General features: G+C 52.7%; 6 protein-coding genes across 6 annotated transcripts; 4 read left to right on the top strand and 2 right to left on the bottom strand.

Moving 5' to 3' along the window:
- Window positions 1–298: 298 nt before the first annotated feature.
- Window positions 299–2,338, top strand: J4E92_003377 (uncharacterized protein; the record flags this gene model as incomplete). Its single annotated transcript, XM_051494775.1, has 1 exon — window positions 299–2,338. One exon carries the CDS (start codon window positions 299–301, stop codon window positions 2,336–2,338), a length of 2,040 nt encoding a protein of 679 aa, XP_051355068.1.
- A 2,142-nt stretch (window positions 2,339–4,480) lies between these two features.
- On the bottom strand, window positions 4,481–5,148 carry J4E92_003376 (uncharacterized protein; the record flags this gene model as incomplete). The annotated part of the gene is made up of 2 exons (XM_051494774.1): window positions 4,481–4,819; window positions 4,873–5,148. 2 exons carry the CDS (start codon window positions 5,146–5,148, stop codon window positions 4,481–4,483), a joined length of 615 nt encoding a protein of 204 aa, XP_051355067.1.
- Window positions 5,149–6,737: 1,589 nt separating this feature from the next.
- On the top strand, window positions 6,738–8,587 carry J4E92_003375 (uncharacterized protein; the record flags this gene model as incomplete). Its single annotated transcript, XM_051494773.1, has 3 exons — window positions 6,738–6,783; window positions 6,846–8,212; window positions 8,267–8,587. The coding sequence occupies 3 exons, from the start codon at window positions 6,738–6,740 to the stop codon at window positions 8,585–8,587; spliced, it is 1,734 nt and encodes a 577-aa protein (XP_051355066.1).
- A 1,310-nt stretch (window positions 8,588–9,897) lies between these two features.
- On the top strand, window positions 9,898–12,049 carry J4E92_003374 (uncharacterized protein; the record flags this gene model as incomplete). Its single annotated transcript, XM_051494772.1, has 3 exons — window positions 9,898–10,323; window positions 10,371–10,837; window positions 10,891–12,049. 3 exons carry the CDS (start codon window positions 9,898–9,900, stop codon window positions 12,047–12,049), a joined length of 2,052 nt encoding a protein of 683 aa, XP_051355065.1.
- A 1,333-nt stretch (window positions 12,050–13,382) lies between these two features.
- On the top strand, window positions 13,383–15,709 carry J4E92_003373 (uncharacterized protein; the record flags this gene model as incomplete). Its single annotated transcript, XM_051494771.1, has 3 exons — window positions 13,383–13,592; window positions 13,824–14,354; window positions 15,005–15,709. 3 exons carry the CDS (start codon window positions 13,383–13,385, stop codon window positions 15,707–15,709), a joined length of 1,446 nt encoding a protein of 481 aa, XP_051355064.1.
- A 158-nt stretch (window positions 15,710–15,867) lies between these two features.
- On the bottom strand, window positions 15,868–18,496 carry J4E92_003372 (uncharacterized protein; the record flags this gene model as incomplete). Its single annotated transcript, XM_051494770.1, has 8 exons — window positions 15,868–16,451; window positions 16,513–16,808; window positions 16,857–17,442; window positions 17,491–17,859; window positions 17,907–17,966; window positions 18,020–18,058; window positions 18,105–18,179; window positions 18,370–18,496. The coding sequence occupies 8 exons, from the start codon at window positions 18,494–18,496 to the stop codon at window positions 15,868–15,870; spliced, it is 2,136 nt and encodes a 711-aa protein (XP_051355063.1).
- Between the last annotated feature and the right edge of the window lie 572 nt (window positions 18,497–19,068).

The following is a 19,068-nucleotide window of genomic DNA, read 5'->3' as shown; positions in this document are numbered from 1 at the left end:
TGGGTGAGGGCGCGCAACTTTTTTTATGTTGCTCGGCTGAACACCGGCGCGCTAGTTAGTAGTGGCTTGGCGGCAAATGTGTGGGCGGAGGTGCGATGTTGCCCGCAGGTCACGGGCAGGCACCCATCACCGAACTTCACCTTTGGGGAATACTGAGTGTCTTTCACTCTTTGCGACCACCACTTCTGTACACTGCTCGAAAGTGTATTGAAGATCCCGAACTTCCGGCGCCGTCACAACTTTCCTTCCAGGACCATAAACCTCTGCGTTGCGACAGGACATCACGACCGCATCAGCCATGGCGGACCTATCCATCGATGAGGCGAACAAGATTCGTCTGTCTATGGGTCTCTCTGCTCTCCCCGGTGGAAGCACGCCTGCAGCACCCGCAGCCCCCGGCCTCGATTTCAAGGCGGCGCAAAATGGCGACGACTCGGACGAAGAGCCTGCGAGCACCATCGACACGCGCCAGGCCGCCGCTTCGGACAACTGGAAGAAGTTGGAAGAAGCGCGACTGGCCAAGATAAGACGTGAAGAACGCGCCGCGGCGATCAAGAAGGAGCGCGAAAAGGCGGCGCGCTTTGCAAAGCTTGAGGGCAAGGGGCTGGCGGACGAAGCAGACGTCGACGATGACCTGGCCTGGCTGAAGAGCAGCAAGAAGCGCCAGAAGAAGATCGTCAAGGAGGAGCAGATGCGCAAGGAGCTCGAAGAGCGCGAGCGTCAGGCACTCGAGGCCATGCAATATACCGACAAGGACCTTGCTGGTGTCAAAGTTGGACACGAGGTCGACCAGTTCGACGATGAAGATCAGATCCTTGTTCTCAAAGACACTGCAGTCGACGGGGAAGACGATGACGAGCTAGAGGCGGTTGAACTCAGAGAAAAGGAGCGACTACAAGAGCGACTCGATTCGAAGAAGCGGAAGCGCGCATACGACCCCAACGATATGGACGAAGGGGGCCAGAAGTCGATACTTGCACAGTACGACGAAGAGATTGAGGGCAAGAAGCGCAATGCGTTCACATTGGATGGCAAGGGCCGAACTGTTGAAGACGTGCAGGCTGAAGTCGCGGGCGCTTCAAGACCAAAGAAGGTTGCGATCAGTTTGGACATACTTAAAGAGGATGCGCCCACCAACGATTACATGGACGTTTCGGAAGTCAAGATGAAGAAGCCCAAGAAGAAGAAGGGCAAGAAATCCAAGCGAGAACGCGTCGAAGATGATGAGGAAATGCTTGCCATGCCTGCGGAAGACACTGCAGCTGGCGACGACATGGACATTGACGGTGGTGAATCCTCCGCACCACAACAGAAGAAGAAAAAGGTGTTCGACGAGTCGTTCGTGGATGACGACGACCTCCAAGCGAATCTCGCGGCGCAGCGTCAAAAGGCCCTCAAGAAGCGCAAGAAGATGCGACCAGAAGATCTTGCACGGCAATTACGTGAAGACGCATCAACACCCCAGCCAGACGTTATGGAATCCACAGAAGATGGTGATGGCGGCCTTGTGATCGACGAAACAACCGAGTTCGTACAAAATCTAGGTGCTGCAGGCGATGCCGACGAGGAGGAAGCCCGCCGGAAGCGTAGAAAGTCCAGCCACATCTCGGAGGGCACGAAGTCCATGGGCGATATCCCGGTCGCTGATGAAGACGGTGATGTCGAAATGGGTCAATCTTACGCTGAAGCAGCCGAAGCAGAAGAGGCCCGCAACCGCAGCATCTCGCGCGCTCGCTCCACAGACATTACCGAGACGGGTCTCGAGGCAGAAAAGACTGTCGACCAAGGTATGGGTGCCACTCTCGCCCTGCTCAAGCAACGAGGTCTGGTCACAGAATCCGACGCCTCCGACCAGAACGCCATGTACCGCGACCGCCAAAAGTTCATTTCCGACAAGGCCAAGGCCGAAGCTGACGCCGAGCGCCAACGCAAGATCGCTCGTGAACGCGAACGAGGTTCCGCCCGCTGGAACAACATGACTCCCCGAGAGCGCGAAGAATGGGCCCGCAAAAACAACACCAGCGCCGAGATGGTCGAGAGTCGCCGTCTCGCTGAGCTCTTTAACAAGGAGTACACGCCCAACATTGAGCTCAAGTATGTTGACGAACACGGCCGCCACATGAACCAGAAAGAAGCCTTCAAGCAGCTCAGTCACCAGTTCCACGGCAAGGGTAGTGGAAACACGAAGACGAAGAAGCAACTTGATAAGGTTGCTGCTGAGAAGAAGAAGATGGCTGAGAGTTCGCTTGAGGCTAGTAGGAGTGGTGGTGGTGGGTTGGGGAATGCGTTTGATGATCAGGCGAAGAAGAAGGGTACTGCTGGTGTTCGTCTGCAGTAAGCCTTGGATGATCGATCTTGCGACGAGTTCGATGTCGCCAAAAGCCAAAAGCGTCATCGGTTAACGGAAGGCTGAGGAAAACACGTCGTCACGGGCTTGAAAGGTCAGTAAGCTCCTGAAGCTGTACATTAGAAAGTTGTCATTAATACGAATTTGCGAAATAGAACGTCTTCAGTCAGCAGTGATGATGGTATGCTACCCATTTTTGTGCAATCTACTGACACCAGAACTTTGATCGGCCCGAATTTATCGTGGCTCAATGATAGCTTGCTTCGGTTTCAGAGCATCATGCATGACACAAGGTAAGTACATGGCTGAAGTCCAATGCCAAGGTATGTATTTGTGAGGCATAGTATGCACCTTTGTGTCACGCCTACTGCCATTTGAAGCATCGCAGCTAAGACTCTGACTTCGGCTTCAACTGAAGGATTTAGACCGTCTCAGCATCAAGAGAACGGAATTCGCTCTTGGGTGCTCCTCTCCCTTGAGGGATTCAGATGCTCATCAAAGAGGCCGTCTATGCGTAACCGTGCATCGCCCCATCTCCCCAAATCTGATTTCCAAAGTCTCAAGTCGTTAAAAACAGCCCATGTGGATTTGGTGTAATCAGGGCTTAGCCGCGGGTCGTACCTTATGGCTTGCCTGGTGTCTGTGGCCAGCTGAAGTAGAGCGAAGAGTTTATCCCGGGGATCTGAAGCATGAAATCCCGACGTGATTGTGAGCAGGGACATAATGTCCTTTTTCATGTTTCGTTGGTCTGCCGAGATGAGCGTCCGCCATGGATTGACGATCGTTCGATAGAAGTCAGGCGTGATAGGGATCTCGACGGCGTTCAAGTTCAGTTGGTTGTGTGAAGTGGGCGACCGCCATGGGCTGATGGCCGATTCATAGGAATCATCTGTACCAGGGAGTATGGTCTCTTTCAAACTCAGTCTGTCCTCCAAAATGAGCGACCGCCTTCGGCTCACGAACGTTTGACTGATGTCAGGCGTACCAGGAATCCCGATTTTGTCATCGCTTCGGAAAACAACGTCAGACACCAGGTTGATAAGATCCACCATTTCTTGCCAACGCAGTGTATCATCCCCGATCCTGAAATCAACTTGACGATCACATTCCCCTTTCTTGGGCGCTAGAAACACCTCCTGCACAACCCAAATTCGGCTCCACCATGGTCTTTCTAAGACCTTCTTGAGGCTGTCGTGTATTCGGACACTCCACCTAGATGGCGAGCAGTCCCCCATTGGTTCACCAGCATGTTCGAGCTCAATCTGGTTGAACACTTTGTCTTGAGCCACGTCAGTCCACAAGGGATGTACGCTTGACCACCATGCGCGGTGGAGACCGTCGATCTTTGTTTTTGGGTCATATCTTCCTGAAGAAGTCCCGTTCAAACGTTGTAGGTGTGTTGTCCATACTCTCATAAGAAATTGGCTATCAAGATCGTGTGGTCCTAGCCACACTAATACCGATTCAGCTGACGAGTAGATTTTGGCCATTAGTTGAACTTGGTGTGTCTTTTCTTGGAGATTTTGCTGATTAATACATATGGCGTCGATCCATAAATGTTGTCTTTTGTCATTCCGCAATGCTTTCAAAGCGATGTAGAGATTCCTTGTGATTCGAAATGACGCATTAGTTTGCTCCTTACGTGCCCGAGACGATTGGTTCATTGAAGGACCATGCAATGTAATCTCCATGGTATCTTCAACATTTCCCCAGCAGTAAGACAGCGCGGTGTAGTCAACGTGAGTATTCAAATCGTTGTTAATGTTGGTATACACTAGTTCGCATGCGACGGGGTCGTCTCCGGATCCAGGCAACAGGTCAACGCATCGTATCTCTCCTAATTCGTGGTTCAATGGCCGAAATGCTTTCTCGTCGTTTTTCACGCCACGGAAAGGGAGGTTTGGGCGATTTGGAATTCGGAAAGGCAGGTCCATTGGAATGCAAGCGTCAGACTATGTGAGACGTGGAGAGAAGACGGGCAGAGGGAAAGTGAGTTGTGTATGCGGAGAACGCTAAGAGTAAGTAAGCTATGCATATGCAGGTGTGATGCAGTTGAGCCAGCCTATCGCGTCTATTTATACACCATGATCTGATCCTTACTACTACCCAATCCCTCTTTCGAGATTGAGAAATCTAAGTAGCACCCGGAACATCCCAAATCTTACCAAAGGGATCATGGTGCGCGTCCAACTCACGGTTGTACTCCAACGCCAAACTCAAGAAATGCGCAACCTCCTCGCCATACACGCGACTAACGAACGCATACGTTCCATCGATACCTGCAGAAACTCCACTGGTTGAGATAATATTGCCGTCTTCGACCCATCGCGCAGTCGGTACCCAGTCTACGTTGGGACCGGTTGATGTAGCCCAGGGCCAGGCAGCCTTGTTCGTAGTTGCCTTGCGGCCATCAAGAATGCCTGCGCGTGAGAGGATTGTTGCGCCGGTGCAGACGGAGACGATGTATTTGAGCTGTGGAATAGTCAGCTCATGCTTGGAAGTGACAGGGAGGAGGCGATACGTACATTTGGGTAAGTAGCCTTGACGAAGTTGATCTCTTCGGTCATATCTCTGCGAGTCCCTCCACCGCCCGGAACGAAGAGGACGTCAATTTCCCCCTTGTCTGTTGGAGAAGACCCATCCAAATAGCCTGAGAAAGTCATGGTTGGCATGATCTCTTGCCCAAAGCCTCCAGCCGTCATGGCCGACGTCACCGGATCCATGGTCTTGCTGAAGACAGTAAACTGCGGCACAATGGATGTGTTTCGGTAGTACATGAAGAGCGAGTTAAGGACGTCCATGGGGCCGAAGATGTCGAGAGCTTGGAAGTGTGGAAACGTGAGTAGACCGAAGTGAGTGGGTAGAGTTGTGGTGTTGGCGATCTCGGGTTGGCTCGGTCTTGCAAGAGTTGAGCGTATGGCTAACAGAGCCGGGAGCAGAATTGAGTATCGCATGTTTAGAGATTTGTAGTTGATAAATATTGAGGTGCAGAAGAGAGTGGACCAGAAGTAGCGAGTCAAAAGTAGGAGGAGATCTGAAGGGGCAACCAAGTGGGGACCCAAGTAGAAGAGAGGCCTTCAAACAAAGACCGCGGTGTACCTGCGGCTCTGAACTGGGTCTTCTGACTATTCGACGTTTCTATGAGGAATTCACTAGAGTTTTTATACTCATAATTTCGTTGAACATCTTAAAACCGAAATCTCCACATGGATGCCCGAAGCCGGCACTTTGGCTGCAGTGTAATCTAAGTCGCATGGTTGTATTGGTTCTAATGCACTCATAAGCCTCGCCGAGCAATGATTGAGGTACAGGAGGATCAGGCGGATGCGGAGATCACACAACTCCGATGTCGAGAACGAACAGCTTCGTAAGGCATCCAATGTTTGAGAAGATATGAGCGAGTTGCGAAGATTTCGACTTCACAAGGTTTAAGCGACTGGTGATCATCTTGACACTCCGCATCCACCGATGACTTGTATTGCCAGTCAGCTTTCAGTGTTCGCGAGGTGTCCAATAGCTTTGGCGAGCCGCCAGGGCGTAATAGATTGAGGATGAGCGGTCAGCCCTTTCGATAATTAATCAGGAATGTGGGGGATCATGGTATTGCAGCATGCCAAGAAAGCCGCTTCCAGGTCTTTGGATATATCATGTGCCTGTCCGCGACGCGCCTGCCGGATGATCGAGTAGGTGCCGCGATGCATGCATGTAGCTAGAGTTCTTTGGGCCAGCAATGTCGATGTGCGTCTAGCGCGGTCCCAGGTAGTCGCGCTCCAGCATGAGTCTGTATTTCTTTTCGCGGACCGGCTTCAACGAGTGCATCCGGGTCCTGTGTCTGGATTCGCCAGCCTCCTCTGCCGACCGGCATGCACACCGTGCCTGTCGCACTTCCCAAGCTTCACCTGGCCTGTTCGCATCATGCGAACATGGCTTGATGTGCACCGAGATGAAAGCACGTCCTGGGATCTATGTTTGTGAAGTCGTTGGTTAGGTCAACGGGTTGTCGCAAACAACGCAACGTACGTCAATCGGACCTGTCTAAACAAAAGACGAGGTCGACATGAAGATGTGAAGGAAACACTGATTAGTCAGATACGTGATCGAGAGACAGCATCGAGGATGTAGATCTCGCGCCAAGCCAGCGGGTTCCTGCGATAATGACGTAGCTTGAGCCGCGCGTGATCCCAGCTTGAAATCTGCACAGCGAACCGCATCTTTCAGCCTCCTGCATTCAAGAACCCCATCATCAAATCGCGCCTCTATAGAGTTATCTGACATTCTTGTGTAGCCCTGCGCGTTAGTGTCGACATAACCAGCAACAGCCCTGCGCCCCAATGCATGCGAAAGCTTGTTATAGCAATTCGGCCTCACAGAGGTAGTACATTCCGCGACGATGCCATCAACCCGGCCAGGCCTTGATGCGCGCAGGTCAACGCTTCGTAGGTAACATCCTATACGGAATAGATAGGAGACATATACTGACTGGTACATCCCCATGTAGATTACACGACCTTCCCAACTATCCCCCCTAAATCCCGCGGCCGACCACCATCTGACGCCCCGTCCGGTCAAGATGGCAACCGATCCGAAGACGGCAGCCATACCCACCATGAAAAGCCCCTACCGACCAAGCAGCTCATCGTGCTAGCTGTCATAGCTCTCGCCGAGCAAACCGCGCTCAACTCAATAGGCCCTTATCTGCCTGAGATGACGAAATCGTTTTCCGCTGTCAAGGATGGACAGACAGGTCTATACGTCGGACTCATCGCGTCGTCTTTCGCGTTGGCTCAATTCACAACAAATTTCTTTTGGGGCTGGCTGTCGGATAAGATCGGACGAAAGCCGGTAATAATCACGGGCACATTTTTGACCATGTGCTGTTTTCTGGCCTTTGGCTTCTGCAGGGAGCTATGGCAAGCTATACTCGTGCAGGCCCTGATGGGCTTGGTCAACGGAAACTCTGGCGTTGTGTCGACGTGTTTGGGCGAGATTACGGATCGAAGCAATCAATCGCGCGCATTTACCTATCTGCCCGTCGTCTACGGTATCGGTGGCATAACGGGACCGATCGTAGGAGGACTCTTGGTGCTTTATCAGAACCCGTTCAACAAGAGCCAGTCGAATCCCTACCCGTACCTCCTCCCGAACCTCTTTTCGGCCCTCGTCCTCGCGATAGACCTGATAGTGTGTATGCTCTTCTTGGAGGAGAGTTTGGAAGAAGCCAAGAATCTGCCACCTCTCGGAAAGAGACTGGGCAACTTGTTCTCATGGATGTGGCAGTTCTCGAGCTCCACGCGACCTACCTACGTACGACGCCTCCTAGGCAATCACAAAACCCACAACTCACACGGTGGTGTGGACGATGTAGACGAGGACGACGCATCCGACGCCTCTGAGGAATCTGCGCCTACACTATTCCCACACAGTAGCGGCGACGAACTTACACGGAAGGAGATTTTGAACCGGGACACAGTCCTGCTTCTCATAACGTACTTCATATTCCAGCTCGCTAACATCTCCTACAATTCTCTGTATCCGATCTTCGCAGAAGAGCAACCACCTACCGGACGCGGGCTGAAGCCTGAGGCTGTCGGACTATCTCTGTCATTCGCAGGCGCTATAACGATACTGTTCCAGGTGGGCATATTTGGCAGGCTTCGAGACAAGATGGGCAACAAGATGGGGTACAGAGTCAGCTTAGGGCTGTTCATTGCAGCCTTCGGTCTCATGCCGTTTGTGGGCTACAAAGAGAGCAACGGATACAAGGGCATTGGTACGGGTGCTGGGTGGTTGTGGTTTGAGCTCGGCGTTGTGCTGGTTATCAAAACGATTGCAGGTGTCGGTGGCCTGACAGCTGCACTCCTTATGGTAAGTTACTCTAATTCCAACATGACGCGCTCTACGGATGCTGACATTATGCAGATCACCAATTCCGCACCCAATCACAACGTGCTCGGTACGCTGAATGGCCTCGCTCAGACGCTCTCTGCTGCTGGTCGCGCTGCCGGACCCTTCGTGTCAGGTTCGCTTTTCACAGCAGCTACCAAGTTGAAGCCGAAAGGTGAAGCCCTGCCTTTTGGCATTTTCGCTGGTATCGCACTCCTCGGTTTCCTTTTGAGCTTCGGTATTCGTGGCGATGGACTGGAAGCCGAAGGGTGGAGCGAAGATGATAGCGAAGACGAAGATGAAGAGGAGGAGATTGGCGAGGGCGCGAATGAACGGACTGGTCTGATACGGAAGTGAAGACTTCATCGTACCTGCTGCATTTTACAGCATACTTGCATGGCTAAGGCCCCCCGAACCTTGTCTATCAGCGCGGCGTTCATATGGTGGATCTAGAAATCGTTTGCTGGATGTGGTTTCAGCCAATACAATATCAATATTCTCTGAACATCCGTTGTGACTGTTGCGGTGACTACAGGCAAACAACGTTTTCCAAGTCGGAGGACACATGACGATCTGTGAGATTTGTCCATGGGTGAGGCAAGCACGGTATGTCTACTTAATGGGGGTCAGGATGGCTGTATTTGCGGTTCCTCCCGTCTGCAAATAGCGGGCCTCATGTAAGCACATCAGGCGAGCTGTTAGAGATGGGGCGTGAGGTGCATGAGCATGCACCTCTGGATCACCGGGTACTACGTTCGGCCCAGTATTGCGAGCTTCTAAGGGTGAGCGGGGCGTGTAAGACCGGGAGCGAGGAGGAAGTGATATCTGCGCAAGGCTTGGTGAGGTTTGATGGTTGCCGGAAAGAGGTTGTGGATGCAAAAGGGCGCTGTAGAGGCAACGTAGAACGCCGAGCTGAGCGGCTGCGGACGGGTGATCGTGAGCTGCGTACGAGTGTTACTGCAGCACCTCTACCAATGCACGACAAAAAGATGCGTTTCAACTGCTGCAGCGATGACTTCGTCTTACGAAGAGGCTAGCTGGCGAGGCACCTCCGCCACAGACTCGACGCTGGACGCCTGCACCGCTAGCGGCCCGTCTACGGATCTCAGGGCTGAGCTGACTCTCCTATCTTCCACACCGTCTAATTCGACACACCAGCGCGCCAAGCCTCACGTGGAGGCAATGATTGGACCGACGTACGCTACAACCAGTACTCCAGCATCTGTGCTCTTCCGATTCACGATAGCGCTGTCAGCATTGTTGCGCTGGCTTGCTGCTGAGCCCGACCCGCGCAGGCTTGGTGGTGAAAGCTTCCTCCGGCTTAGCACGACCTAACCCGCCATGCGTGCTCCGCCAGCGACACCCGTGTAACGCGCCGCTATGCGGTGCTATTGGTACCGTTGCTAGCGGACTCAAGGCGGAACCGTACTTGCGGCCTGGGCCTCCAGCCCCAAGATAGAACATGCGCCATAGCTTGCGGGGCTATCTCGTGTCGCGTGTAGTATGCGAATTGGGATTTGCATAAGACTCACTGCGGCGCCGAAAGCAGCTCGTATTTGTCTTGGTAGTCTTGTCCGTCTGTCTTTGATTTAACCTCGCTGCTCCTTTCCTGACCGTTGGAGTTGAGTTGTGGTTGTTTCTCGTCGACTTTGTGGGAAATTGGCATCATGGGCTGGACTTTTCACGGCCACAAACGCGATGTTGATGCGGAAAAGCATCTTAGACGGCTGCACAAGACAACACCGTTTATCGAATCCCCGCTAGTTGGTGCCGATCACGAACACCTCGTCTTCTCTCAACGGCACGAAGCGAATAGCGTTGAACTTTTCTTCGACTTGTTCTTTGTTGCCAATCTTGCGACTTTTACAGCCTACCACTCTATTACCGACATCGACTATCTGCTGGCATACATCGGTTTCTTTGGCATATTGTGGTCGTGTTGGTTCCAGATCACACTTCACGATGTACGGTTTGCGCGGGATTCGCTCTATGAGCGCGTGTGCAAAACGATTCAATTCATCGTCTTTGTCGGTCTGGCGCTAGTCGGAAGTCAGTTCAACCCAGCGAGCGCGAAAGGCCAAGGAAACAACACTGTAAGTTTATTACCCACATCGAGGAGAAGATATACTAAGTCCCATAGAACTTCCGTATCCTATGCTACACCCTAGTCATAAGCCGCGGTCTTCTCGCCATCCAATATCTGGTGGTACTCTTCTTTACCTGGAGAGCGAAGTACACCAAGATCTACCTCCCGATCATTCTTATGTTCGCCGTCTATGCGATCAGTATGGGTGCATTCGCTGGCATGACACCCGCCTTCAAGGTTGAGGGCGATCATCGTAGACGCCTAGTCTACCTTGTTTGGTACGTCGTCATGGTGCTTGAAGCCATCGCAGTCGTTGCTATATCGTGCTTCTGGCGCATGATGAGTTTCAAAAAGACCCACTTGATGGAGCGCATGAGCTTGTTGACAATCATCGTCATTGGCGAGGGTGCAATTGGTGTCACAAAGACGGTTAGCAGGATGATGGGGAAGCACGGGTTGGAAGTCGAGGGATGCTTCTTAATCATGTGCATCATCGTGGTTCTTGTGTTGATTTGGGCTCTGTAAGTATATGCAGGTATGGAAGATATGACGCATGTGAGCTAACAGCACTCAGGTACTTCGACAACTTTCCCCACGGTCACTATGGAACCATTCGTCAGCAAATCTGGTCACTGCTACATTTTCCCTTTCAACTTGCTATTGTCGGTGTCGTGGAAGGCTCGCAGCAAGTTGCTCTGGCCCGCTACGTTGCTAAAAATACCAGGAAAGTTACTACTTCCATCCTCCAATACTGCCAAACGGATCATCTCGACGGCCAAAAACTACAAGACAAGCTGCAGTACCTTTTGGAGTATTTCGAGCTCGACAGCAAGTATGAGACCAAGAGCTTCTACAATCAAGCTCAGTCGGCCATCTGGAGTGTCGGTAACGCTACAAACATCTGCTCTCAGCAAAACACCACCGAGTACAACATGGGCGAGGAAGATGACGACTGGCCCGGAGCACTCAAGAACGTATCTCACCTTCTCAACAACGGCCTATACACTGGTCTCGGCATGAAGATACCAGTCGACAAACTGAAGGACTACAGTCCCCTCGAGGTCGGTCTCAAAGGATTCGAGCTCGTCTATCTCTACTTCTGGTCGTCGTTCTGCCTCCTTCTCGTCTGTCTGATCATATTTCTTTTGTTAATTCGCCGTCACAAAGCCGACCTCTTCGACTTTACGTCCATCATAACCCGCAGTCTTACCCTCGGCGTTGGGGGCGCAATGTTAGCTTTGATGGCCGACACCGAGCGATTGCATGCCGTCATTGAGTCACCTGCGCTCCTACCAATTTGCGTTGTGTTCCTCTTCCTCATCCTGGTCAGCGACAAGCTAAGCTCAATCTACTGCAACTGGAAACTCCAAAAGAGCGGGAAACCATATGCGTTGGAGTACGAAGAGCCCGGACACCACGGACACGGACATAGTCCTCATGGATCCGTGCACGAGACGGGTGCGGCACACGGGCATGTGCCGCACGACGCGGGGTTGGAAGAGATGCGCAATACGGCACGGTGGAGCACACGACCCGAAGACATGGTGCCACTCACGGCACAAAGCACAGAATACCACTCGCGGCCCCAAAGCTACGCTATGGAGCCGCTTGCTACTCCGCCGATAACAAGCCCCCCGATGTCAAGCCACGATCCGCTGGCCCCCCAGGGATATATGGGTCACGCGCCAGCCGGATATGCAGCCGTGAGTACGGGACAAAACTACAGTGCGTAGGATGTTATCGAGAACGGTGTGGTTCTAGATCTTCTTGTAATTTTCTGGTCATTTAGCAAGCGCGGCGTTGTCGTTTTGGAGAAGCGTCATTTGCACATCCGATATCCGGGGGACGGATGCGTCACAAAGATGGACATGGCGATATGGCGTTACCTGTTACAGCGTAATAATGAACTTTGCTACGGCGGGTTCAATAGTATTGAATGAAAAGCCTTTCAACCCTTACATAGCCCTAGTCACGGTGATCCCGAACGACGCTAAATCGACGGAACGAGATGTGTGGCGTAACGTCGACGCCTCACAAAGACGACTGACGTCGCTGCATCTTCAAATGTTTGCAAAGTCCGCTCTTCATACTGACTGTTATGTCACGGTGGTGCGCGGTGCGTCGTTGTCGTTGAGGTGGCACAATCGTGTTGTGTCGGCCCCGAACATAGTGACCGCGTGGCCAACAAACTGCAACACCAACATCCAACTGTATGTGTCATTCCTCACTCTTGTTATTTCCCGAGTAGTACCGCGGCAAACCCCCCACTATCTACCAGGAGTCATGGCTGATAAGAACCCACTAGTAGTAGCAGTGCAGACTGAGCTTGTAACGACTCACATAGCTGCACCCCCAGCATATCCATACGCTTTTCGCCGTGCCTATATCTGCGGTCATCCTGACGAGTTCGTTCAAGTCTCAAAGCCAGCTGACCAGAAGGGAGTCTTACATACAGTCATAGATCCAAAGCAAGTCGAGGGACAGAGTAAAGACTGGCCCATATACACGCTGGTACGGTGCGGACCGTGCGCAATCAGGTTACGTGAAGAGCGGTGCAAGATGCAAGAGAGCGGTAAAGGAGAAAGAGTGAGATCCGTAGCGGTCTACCAAGGAGAGACGATGCGTCCCGATCGAGGATTGCTCAGTGAGGCTAGATCAGGGTTCGAAGCTGCATTGAAAGAATTGGAACGCATCAGCTGTTGTGGAGGGGAAGAGGAGGAACAATGGCCATTGATGAATGAGATCGTCGGTAACGACGATGACTCTATTAGAGTGGTGAGGTTTCTTGATGGTCGTCGCAAGGTCGACTCGCCGGCATCTTCGCCTTCGCCGTTTGTCCATACTTTCGGCGACATGTGGCCTCTTCGGGGAGGCGGCGATGGTGAAGATATTGGCTGCTGGGCGAATTGTGAATCCTGTGGCGGAGGTCGCCGACGAAAAGATAGTGCTTTAGAAGTCCATCAGAACACCACGCCGAAGTCTAAGAGCGACAAGTGCACCGGCACGGAGACAGGGAAGCAACACGAATACCTCCAAGACCTTCAACTTGATGCTCCACGCACGCCAATGGTAGTCACCCTCGGCCCGACAAGCGACTTGGACTGGCTCAGGTTCTCCTACCTGCTCCGCAATAAGAACCTGAGCTTCGACGACATTGCAGAGCTTGTATCGCGATATGTGCCTGATGATGGCAATCTCCCGGAAAATGATCTCGTGGAAGAAGAGGTTACAGCTGTCGGGGAATCGGACGCGCGCAACAGTACATGGCGGATTTCTGTACGTCGATCGGGAATTGTTGAATGGGACGTGTCGACACTCGGGAAAGAAGGGCATGCTTCAACAACGAGCGGCGTTGGAAACGATAGAGTTCAGTCCAGTGAGCCAAGTTGCGGAGCGGAAGTTCTTAAGTCCAACGGCATAGACGTCTGCCACCACGGTCCACCCCAACCCTCAAATCTTCCAGAGACTGTGAAGATCAATGGAACGACGGAGCCACCACTCAGACAGGATGATGTCGAAGATCAAGACCAGTCTGATGATCGACGTTCCAGCGAAGACCATGAGATATCCCGATCATGTTTCTCATCCGATTCTTCAGCTGACTCGGTCGACTTTTCGAAAGCGGAAATTGGTATGCAGGTCACCAGGATGAGACCTACAATGTTATCCTGGCTGAGGCCAAAGAGGAAATACGACAGCCTCCAAGAAAACACACGACCAAACTCACCAGGTCCTAAGGAATCCTCTGTAGGCCTCTGGAAGCGAATCAGCAGAACAACATCCCACTCCACAATGAACACCACTCTGGTGGGGAAGTTTGACCAGAAGTTGCAAGCCAAACTCTCCAACGCCAAGTTACGAGCTTCTGGCGCAAGCCAGATATCAGCCAACGACTGCCATCCTGCGTTCAGGGAACAAGCCGACGCGTCAAATGCCCAACCAGATCTATCCACCTCAGCTCACATCCTCAACGCCATGCGAAATCTCAACAGCCATCGCGCAAGCCAAAGCGTGCCTAGCGACACCAAGTCCCAAAGAGTGAGTCACAACTCTAGCTTCAGCAGACCCAGGCCTTACAGCACTCACTCGACCAACATCATGCCATATGGTTTCCACCGGCCGTACAGGCCTAGCCCATTGAAGCACGTAACGCGTGTCACATCGCTGGACGTGAACAAAGGACTTCCGCCCCTGCCCCCGGAAGCGCGACGGCTCGCGCACCAAGCTTCACACGCGAGGTTGAAGGACCTGCAGGCTGTGAAGAAGGTGGATATTCGGAAGGCGATCAATGAGTATGTAGGTGAGATGGCGAAGGCGTATTGAATGATACAATCGTTACTTTCCCTCTGTTGATGTTGCTTGGTTCGCGTGCTTGCCTCGTGGACTGCTTGCGTATGCTCGGCGATATCGGAGATCGAAGCTCGGAGTTGTGCTTATCAGATCGCCCCATAGCGAGCTTCTGCGAGCTGGCTGAATGCTCTTCCACCACCCCGCCTCGATGCTATCCAATGATTGCTTAATGCTCTTTAGGCAGATGCGTTATGAGATACGAGTCACATCTGGCATGCCCGACTGAACCGACATGATCTCTCTATAAAGACGCGTCAATCCGCGCATCCAGAACGCGTAACTAACCATCAACTAACTTCCATACCCGAAGCTCTAGTAGCATCCTCACCATGCCGCAGCCAGGTCAATCCCATGAGAAAGACCCTCGATGGACAGCCGTAGACACCTACTCGTTCGGCCACCTCCACCCCTCCACGCGCACAAGCCCCTCCCCATCCGCCCTCCAACACGCCCTCGACGCCTCCCAGAAAGCCGGTCTCCCAGACATCGCCGTCTCGCCCTCCCAAGGCAAATACCTCCAACTTACCGCACGCCTCGCACGTTCCAAAATCATCCTCGAAGTAGGCACATTGGGCGGATACAGCACCATCTGGCTCGCAACAGCCAGCCCCAACGTGAGCGTAACAAGCGTCGAAGTCGATAGCCACCACGCCGATGTCGCACGGTCGAATATCCAGACCGCGGGCTTGGAAGACAAAGTGGACGTTATACTAGGACCTGGTATGGAGGTTCTTCCTTCTCTAGCACAGCAGGTTAAAGACGGCAAGAGGCCGAAATTCGACTTCGTCTTCATCGACGCGGATAAGGAGAATAACTGGAACTATGTGGATATAGCGCTGGGTATGTGTGAGGCGGGTGCATGTGTTATTGTAGATAATGTGGTGCGCAAGGGGCAGTTAGCGGAAGAGACGGATGATCCGAGGATTGCAGGGGCAAAGAGGGTGGTGGAGAATGTGGGGAGGGATGAGAGGCTGGATGGTGTGGTGTTGCAGACGGTGGGGGAGAAGTCCTACGATGGGTTCTTGCTTGCTGTTGTGAAGTAGAGGGAGAGGTGAGGTCTGGAGTCTGCAGCATACATTATCATTATTCTTTCTACTACTGACGACTTATCTCTTCCTTACGAAGGCCTTTACTAGGGTATCTCCTCCACCCTCCACTACCACCGAACTCGTCATCGCAGCATTGCGTTTAGATCGACTCTCTAGGTCTTCAGGATACTAGCAGCCACCAAAATCGCGTCACTAGTCTTCTGCACCCACTCCTGCGCCAACTCCGCATCCTGATCAAACGTGATGCTTTCGGTGATACCCGGGAACGTTACAGGCGCGTATCCAGTATCGCGCCCAGGAGCGAAGATAGTATGCTGATAGAACTCTCTGGTAGGCAGTCCACCCTGCGAAGTGAAGCCCCGGGAGAAGTCCCTCGCCTTGTGGTTCTGCACAGTGATGAGCTCCGTGTCATTCGCAGCAACAGCTTGATCTCTCAGATCGACAAACTCCTGGGCAGAGGTTTCGAATTGAGTGATAGCGGCAGTGAGGTTTGTAAGGTCAACGGTGAAGTTGCTGCTGCTGATGTCCGTTTCAAGAGCTTCAAGGTAAGTGTTGAGCTCTGAGACGTAATCTGCTGGCTCGAGGGGCAGGACGGGGTCGGATACCATGTGGTACAAGAGGAGAGTGAGGAACTGGCCCATCGCCTTGTGGGTGACGAAGCCAGGGTCTCCAAACGTGGCCATCCAGTGGTAGGAGTCGTAGTTGCTGTGGTAAGGGTAAACGGGATCGTTTGGACCTAGGGATGGGTGTATGAAGTCAGTATCTGTCTTATACATTTGTACAGAAATCTCACTGACCTCCGCCAGCACCCATATCGATGGATGCGATACCACGGTGGAGGAAAGCGGTATAGTCACTACCACTGCCGAGTACACCGACTTCACCGCTTTCGTGCGACCAGACATCGTACATGGTGAGACCGGTGTCGTTGCGGTAGGGATACACGACCTTCTTCATCAGGCTGGTGGCGATGGCGTGTAGGTCTGGGGTTGCGGAAACGTCTGGGATTGGTCCACTGACAGCGACGTCGATGTTAAGGTAGGACACTGCGGCGTTCTTCAGCCAAGGGATATACTCCTCCATCCACTCAGTACTACAAGTATTTAGTATCCTGGCTGTGCATGTGATTTTCTAGTCTTACCTTCCAACAAGACCATACTCTTCGGCGTCCCAGCTGCAGAGAACGATGGTTCGCATTGGCTTCCAACCTGTCTCGGCAAGAGCACCGAATGCCTTGGCAAGTTCGATGAGTACAGCGGATCCGGAGTTGGGGTCGGCAGCACCACCAACAATCCAAGCGTCACGATGGTTGCCCACAATGACGACCTCGTCTTCGTTCGTACCGTTGATGATGCCGACTGCGTTCCAGATGGTACCGTAGGTGTCGTTCATTACATTGCTCATTGAAAGCGATGCGCCGGATCCCTCACCAGTGAAGTAGTCTACGCCAGGGATAGCACCAACCCAACGCGTCCTGTTGACCTCGGTGCCGTTAGTTCCAAAGCCGTTGAGGGCTTGGAGAAGCGGTTGAGCCTCAATCCAGGAAATAGGCAGTGACGGAATTTGCGGGGTGATGTCGGTGCGATCTGCGCGTGGGGAGTCTGGCTTGGAGACGTAGCCTGGAGTAGTTGGGTCGCCGGGATACGTAGACAAGAACTGGACAGATCCGCGTTGAACGGTTGAAGGATTCCTCGCTCCGCCGTAGGGGTATGGAGCCACTCCCTTCGCTGAAAATCGTTAATGGGTAGTCCTGGGAAGAGGTCAAACACGCTCACCTTCAGTCATATTGCCGTCATCACCAGGATCGGTGAAGATCACAGCACCAATCATGCCGTGATCCTGTGCATTTTTTACTTTTAGCCCACGGAATGGACCACCGTACTTTGCTAGAGCAATCTTGCCCTCAAGTTCGACACCAAGAGCTTCGAGGCGGTCAAAGTCGACCTGTTGGCCTCTTCCGACGTAAACGTATTCTGCAGATGCGTTGCCTGTGAAGCTGTAGCCATGGAAGACGGGGACACTGTTGGGATAGCTGGTGGTCTCGTCCTCTTCCAGTACATCTTCCAGGAGGGTCGGAGTGTAAGTACTACCGTTGGAATAGGTAAGTTGTAGCGAGTTTGATACAGGATAGTTGAGGAAGACATCTGCGTCTCGTTAGTGCCCGCCGCAACGACTATCAACAGTTTCATACAGTATTCGTCGAGCCTTGACGTGAAGCCATATTCAGACCATTTGTCAGCCGTCCACTGTGCTGTGTCAAGGATTAGTTGCATGTCGGATCGGTCCGGGAACGGATTCAAATACCCATTGACTCGTTCTGACCGGCCAAATGCTGGCCATGAGCTGCATTTTGTTAGCACACACTTTGTATCGAGCCCGAGAGCCATACTGTAGTAGTATGACCATTCCGATATCGAGACGGAATCAAATGAGTTCAGCAAGATCTCTTCATTGGGCGTCAAAGCTGGAGGGAAGACGGATTGTCTCTTGACATGCTTATGCGGGTGATGGAAGAATGCACGTTCACGCTGACAGGCTTGAGCGCCAATGGCAGCGAGCGCTAGAAGTGCTGTTCTCATATTGACTGACAAATGCACACTTCACAGAGGCAGAAGGGTACCGAACAACGATAGGTTGCATGGTACTTTAAGTACTTGCAGGCAGTTCCGTCGGCGTTCGGTACGATAACGTCAAGGCTTCCATTCCGAGGATAGCTGCTTCTACTGAGAGCAGGTGAACCTGGCGAGTTCCCTGCTCTCTCGTGCCATCGTATCCCGACATGCGGGTAGCTGTAGCTGGACGCAGGCACTGCGTAACCGCGAGGTATACAGGCAATTGGCTAACGCACTCCGGAAGGTCGAAGAGATATGAACGCGGGGCGGAGCATTAAGGTGCTTGGCAGAGAAGAATGACGATATAGGTGGTGGGGTAGCTTCTGAAATGAGGAAGAGATGCCGCTTCGATGCACGTATCTTCTGCGGTCAAAATCTGACGGTCAGATAGCGGATCGGAAAAGCGCGCATACCGACGCCGCCGTTCCGTGCACGTCGCCAGAGGCTGACCCGAAAGCCGTCCGAAGAAAAGTAACGGTGGTGGAAAGTATAATATGGTTCTGCGCAGACGGCACAGAGCAGAGGATGGTCGGGTGAAGTTGAATGCGGGGGAGTGCGGAGACGCGTGATGGGCGCATCCTTATTCCGCGATGCACTTGGCAGCGTAGAAGAGACAGAACTAGAGCTCAGGAACGACGAGCGGAGCATCTCACTTAAGTATTTTCTGCGGTCCATCAAGGTACCATCTTAATCAGATTTGATGCGATAACACGCGATGTTGGTGAGGGCGCAGGAGTCGAG

The sequence above is a fragment of the Alternaria infectoria genome (assembly GCF_024043175.1).
Source record: "Alternaria infectoria strain BMP 0036 chromosome Unknown scaffold_4, whole genome shotgun sequence".
NCBI lineage: Eukaryota > Fungi > Ascomycota > Dothideomycetes > Pleosporales > Pleosporaceae > Alternaria > Alternaria infectoria.
The sequence above is the reverse complement of the archived record's forward strand: the minus strand, read 5'-3'. Positions and strand labels throughout refer to the sequence as shown.